This window comes from Elephantulus edwardii, unplaced genomic scaffold (assembly GCF_000299155.1).
Source record: "Elephantulus edwardii isolate Elephantulus edwardi_28Jun2011 unplaced genomic scaffold, EleEdw1.0 scaffold00018, whole genome shotgun sequence".
NCBI lineage: Eukaryota > Metazoa > Chordata > Mammalia > Macroscelidea > Macroscelididae > Elephantulus > Elephantulus edwardii.
The window spans coordinates 8654901-8661203 of NW_006399768.1; the positions used below are offsets into that span (position 1 = coordinate 8654901).

A 6303-nucleotide genomic window follows, 5' to 3' on the forward strand; every position below is an offset into this window, starting at 1 on the left:
TTCTTTCTGCCCTATATTAGTCTGTTTTTTTCTTTCTTAGCTTGTGAAGTACTAAGGAAAACACAAAATAATAGAAAGAAATTAGGCAATGTAACTTGAGAGTAGTTACCACTAGTCAATGAGTGGGCCTGCAGTGCCATTGTGTCTTCCATTTCCCTCCCCAGGCCCCTAGCATTCTTAAACTGCATGTCCATATACAGTACTTTCACAAAATTTTATATCAACTGAACTGAAATTAGAAGATAGAGTCTATTTCATGTTAATGGAATCTATACACACATGCTGTTGTTGTTTAATGCTGTTGGGTTGAGCACGACTCATAGTGACCCTATGAACAAAAGACTTATAGCCATTCTATAATTATCATCTTTCTCCAACTTGATAGAGTTTTCAGAGGCATGTTGTTTAGGAAGTGGATGCCACTCCTGCTTTCAAACCTGTCTTAAACTGGGAGTTCCACCAAACACTGTCCAACATGGGCAGCTATTATGGCATTTGACCCCCAATGGCACAAGGTTCAGCATCACAGCAAATCCAGATTACCTTAGTACAGTAAATTGACAGAGGAGTGCTTTACAGCTTAGAAGAATGTTCCTCCAAAGTGAAATAACACTAGATCCTTGGGCCCAACAGACTTTTAAATACAAGGTATACACACACACACACACACACACACACACACACACACACACAAAAGGCCTGAGGCCTTTCTATAACTATCTTCATTTTTCCAAGTTCATACATTCATACAGTTGCCATACACACATAAGATAAATTAACAAACAAAACAAAAATAAACAAATACCACTGCAGAAACTAATAATAAGTACACAAATTACACAAGTGTGTTTATTACATTTTTCAAGCACTTTGTTCTACATTTCAAAAACGCCACCATCAAGCTGTTGGCACATTTATGTACAAAACAGATTAATTGTAATGCCTGCTACAAAGCACTCTTTGTGAAAATACAAACTCTAAATACCAGAAAAGAAGCCAAAGCATCAACATCATTACATAAGTTTTAAAGACAGTTTTAAAAATCATCACAAATTGTTAAGACACAGAACTGAAACACTATAATATAGAATTGAAAGAAGCCCATTAATACTTTTGCTGAGTATATGTAATACTGCGTATATCAGAAAAAGGTTCAATCAGTAAGATAAGCTAAGTGTAAAAAAAGGAAGCAAAACCAACCCCAAATTAATTAAATAATTCTATAGAATGCATAATCATGCCACAGATAATTCTAGTAATACCCCTCTACCTACTACAAGAACTTGTAAAATTACTGATGATGCATGACTAGTCATTGTACAAAGATTGTTTCACTCAATAAATTTTATTAGAAATGCACTTACACTGAGAAAGATTTCACAATGGTCAAATCAGTGCACAATACTAACTAGTTTTTATAACTGACAAAAATGTCTTGTCAGGCTACATCATTTTTAAAAGACACTTTACAGCATTCTTGTAGCATTAGAAATAATCAAAAGAGGAAAGCCAAGGTTAAAACAAACACCAGATTTGGTCCAATAATACTGATTGTTTTTTGTTTTTTTATTCCTTTGATACAGGTACTTCTTATAAATGAATATGAATGACATTGTTTTAAAATGACTTACTCTGAAATAAAAACACAAAGATATCACTACACGTCCAAATGATACATTCTATTGTAGCTTTTGGCTACACTTTTAAAAACACTACAGGTAAACCAACATAGATTGGAAGGCTGCAAGCAAAGCTATTTATTATATTAATGGAAGCCTTTTCAAATATATCATACACATTATAGGGATAGTTTACAGAGGTGCAATCCATCACAACTTTTAAAGCAGGTAAAACAACTTCTGACAGGTTAGTGTGCTTATTTTTAAAATGCCACCTTAATAAAGGTAATTCATTTTCCACATTAGCATAAAAGTTCCAATTCAGCCACTACTTATTGTCACAAAGACCATTCATCTGCAGACCATATGTGGTTATTTCCATTACTGTGTCTCTAAACTGAAGTTTAAAGGGTAAGCCCGGTGTCACAATCTTTAAAAGGCAACTGGCCATGCATCAGCATCACTGGTTCTACATGCTCACAACAGAAACATGAGTGATCAGAGAGAAATATCCTTTAAGTACACCAAGAAAAATACAATGTTAACAAAGATAAGAAGCACTTTTATTTATTTTTTTTACCTACTCTTACAAATTTAGAAATTGCACCTTAGATTGATGAAAACCTTAATCAGGGCCTGCAGTAATATAGCCACTGATCTTCAGGCAAGATAGCCATATTTCAAGAAGAGTCACCATGGTGTCATCTCAGTCTATTGTTCATAATGTACAATGGTCCCTTTGAAGGTTACCTGTAGTTAAACTAGTTACTGAAATAAAAATTAAAAAGTATAAAAAGCTATTTTTTTCTTTTCAAAAACATAAGAAATAATGAAAAAGTGATAAGCCTAATACATAGGAAGTGGTTAAAAAAGCAAACAAATTGTTTCATTTGACAATGTTAGTATCTTTGAGTCAGAACTGTTAAATGAGTTGAGAAATTAAAAAAAAATAAAGGCTGGATAGGAGCTTGTAGAAGAGGTCTGATTACATCAATTTAACGAATTAGCAAATTAAGTGCTAATCAACAAAGAATTGTCTTCAAGTGATTCATAAGTCACCCTACACATCATTGAAGAGAAGCACTTTTACTTTGTTTTTCAATGGTTGGAGGTTGGATGGCCTTTAGTTAAACACCAAAGCATTAGAGTGGTGGAAAGGAGAGTGTGGCTTTATGTGTATGCATTGAGCCGCTCTTTGGAGCGGGTAGAGTGGATATCATGAAGCTCTTGCTCCTCCTTCGACTTGATGTCCTCATACTTCTGCATCCGGCAAGCATCTTTCACATAGGCCCAGTTAGCAGACAGAACCATAAGGTAGTGAACCTGTTAAGACAAAAGTAGTTGATAACTGTTCAGGATCTTCATGGAAACATGTCATGAAAAAAAAACATTCTTTTATCTGTTTATAAACAAATGGAAGAAAAATTCGAGCAATAATATTTTGCAATTAATGCTCTGCTGGCCTAGTCCATAGGAAGTTGCTAACCCTATGTGGTGACTCTTTGGCTATTCAAATATAGCAGCAGCTTTGTAGGATCAAAATGGAAAATCTCCTCCAGGGAAATCACAGCTACTATAAATCTCCTGTAGGATAAACTATGACTCTGTTCAGACTCTACAGAAATGAGAAATTATGCATGCTAAATATGATCACATGCTAAAAGTATTTAATATTTCTCACAAAGTTTACAAGAAATATTAGCAAATAGTATACCCATTAGGATTGCTATGAAACAAAACAATAATTGCATTCATACCTATTAATCTTGCCCTCTAAGACCTGAACTACTATATTTTCTGTTTGAAATACAATTCTTATTTATAGCATATCTAATGACGTACAAAACACAGATTCCTTGGCATATGCCTAACTGCATCTCCATTATTTCAAAATATTTTGATAATAAAATAATTTGAAAGTAAGTATTTTCTGGGCACATTTCTGTAACATTTAACTAAACTAGCATTTTTACCAGTTCATACCCACAAGTATATGTTTTTATACACACACACACACACACACACACACACACACGCACACACTTATAAAGACAGAAAGAACAAATATTTTATTATGTTAATTATTATGTAACTCTTTTCATAGGACTACAAAAAATATTTCAGTATGTTGTATGTTGGTTGTAGAGACACAAATCTTTAACAATTAGCCACTGCATGGGAATAAGTATATGAACATTTTCTCAGTTTTCATGGTTAGGCAGTGTTCTGTAGGGAACCTGAGTGATATGAGAATCACTGAATAGAATATGTTGATGTTGCCCAGGGGACATTCTAAGTTTAGGCTGAATATACAAGGCCCTTACATTATAATTCTTTGATCCCTCCAGTTAATCAGTCAACACATTTTAATAAGTATCTCATATTCTGAAACTGAACTTCCTTCTACATAGTCATCCATAGTTACTAAATGTAAAATGTGAACAATGCCTAAATAAACAGATCATTTAAAAGCTGATTTGTATATTGACATCAGGGTTTTCTGTTTGGCTCTTCCACCCCCCCCCCAGTATTTTTAGACATTATAAATAAAATAGAATCAAATACTTATTAAAAAAACCCAAAACAACTATGAAATATCCTCTCACCTCAGTAAGAATAGCAAAATTTAGCAGAACAGCAAACATCAAGTGCTGGCAAAGTTGTGGAGAAACTAGAACCCTTATTCACTCTTGGTGGGAGTGTAAAATGGTGCAACCACTATGGAAGGCAGTATGGTACTTTCTCAAAAAGTTGCAAATAGAGACACCATTTGACCCAGTAATTCCACTGCCGGGAATTTACCCTAAAAAAAACCATAACTGTCACACAAGCAGATATATGCCCACCCATGTTTATTGCGGCTTTGTTCACAATAGCAAAGAGCTGGAAACAACTCAAGTGCCCATCAACAAAAAAATGGATAGAGAAGCTGTGGCATATCCACACAATGGAATACTATGCAGCATTGAAAAACAAGGAACTCATGAAATATTACGCAAAACCGATGATCCTGGAGGACTTTATGCTGAGTGAAATATCTCTGTCACAAAAGGACAAATATTGCACAGGGCCTTTGTTGTAAACCAGGACTGACTTCAGGGTTGAGGGAAGACAGAAAAGAAGAGGAGGAATGATGTATATTGCATTGAAACAGATGAGGAAGAGAACTGTTTAAAAGGGACATATGAATGGGTATCCTTGCCATTACAGAAGTCCAGAGTGAAAGCTGCATAGTGGAGTGGACTTGGAGGGAGGGATTGCATAACAATGAAAGAGGTTTTTCTTTCTTTTCAAGGAAAAGAGTGAATTGGGGGGAGGGGGGAGGTAGGGAGAAAAATGCAACAATGAATGACTAGAAACCCTAAGTCTCTGTAAACTTTCATTAAAATGAATTAAAAATAAACAAACAAACAAACCAGCAAAAACTATTTATGAGGCATATTCCTAGTAGTATAATATCTGGGTCACACAGAGTTTCTATGTTCAACCTTTTGAGGAAATGTCAAACTGTCTTCCAGAGTGATTATTCCATTTTACAATCCCACAACAGCATATGAGAGTTTCCACCTCTCCACATTCTTTTCAACACTTATTGCTTGCTGCTCTGATAAACTTTGCCCCTGCAACTGGGGTGGGATGGTATCTCATTGTGGTTTTGAATTGCATTTCTCTTACTGCCCTGATTTTGAGTATTTGTCATCTTTCTGTTGACTATGTGAATGTCTTTCTCTGCAAAAAGTCTTCCCATGTCTTTTGCCCATTTTGTAATTGGGTTATCAGTCATTTTCTTCTGGAGACCCAGTAGGATTCGGTATAGTATTTTGTTATGAGACGCTTGTCTGAGATAATATTGCAACAGAATTGAGACACAAACAGAGATTTGTACACCATTGATCATAGCAGTGTTATTCATCATCACAAGAACATGAAAATGGCCCAACCATAATTGAATGGATTGAGAAACTGTGGTATATTCACACAAATGAAATACTATGCAGCACTCAAGAGTAATGATTTTGAGAAATACTACATAACTTGGGAGAGATTGGAGAGCATTAAGCTCAGTGAATTAACTCAGTTTCATGAGGACAAATACTACATAAGACCATTATTATAAAAATAGAAGGCTAACTACTAAAACAGATATGGCGATCCAAGGGGGGAATAAGTAGGAACAGAGGCATGAGGATGGCTGGGGCAAAATCACAGGGTAGCACAATTTGGTGGATAGATGCAGGGGGTAAAGGAAATGGGATTCAGCAGGGACTTGAAAAGACAGGGTTAACGGTGGGTATAGTCCAATGGTGATTAATTTTAAAAACATGATGGATGCAGGTGATTGTATGAGACAAAATGTGAATGAAGAAAAGTGTAAAACACAATGTAGATGATCTTTGTAAGTAAACCAATATAAAATAATTTTTTTAATGATGTGATTTAACATACTGACTGCAGCAATAGTCTCAAGTGTGCCAGGGATTAGGAAGATGGCACAGAATAGGGCAAGGTTCAGATCTATTGTAGGGTCAAATTGATGCCACTTTATGAGGGGATTAACCTGAAGCACCTGCTGCAGAAGGTCAAGGACTGCAGCCTCCAATATGGATTGAGGGTCAAATTCAAGAAGACAAAGATTCTCATCACTAGACCAGTTGGCAGCATCAGGATGGATGGTGAAGAGATT

The 6303-nt window shown here is 35.5% G+C and overlaps 1 protein-coding gene across 1 annotated transcript in view; it reads right to left on the minus strand.

Annotated features, from left to right (window-relative positions):
• Positions 1-816: 816 nt before the first annotated feature.
• Positions 817-6303, minus strand: part of GPM6A (glycoprotein M6A) — a 254674-nt gene continuing 249187 nt past the window's right edge. The window contains exon 7 of the mRNA XM_006882219.1: positions 817-2942. Within this exon, the coding sequence (XP_006882281.1) occupies positions 2790-2942 (153 nt within the window). The 3' untranslated portion in view covers positions 817-2789. The remainder of the gene's footprint in view (positions 2943-6303) is intronic.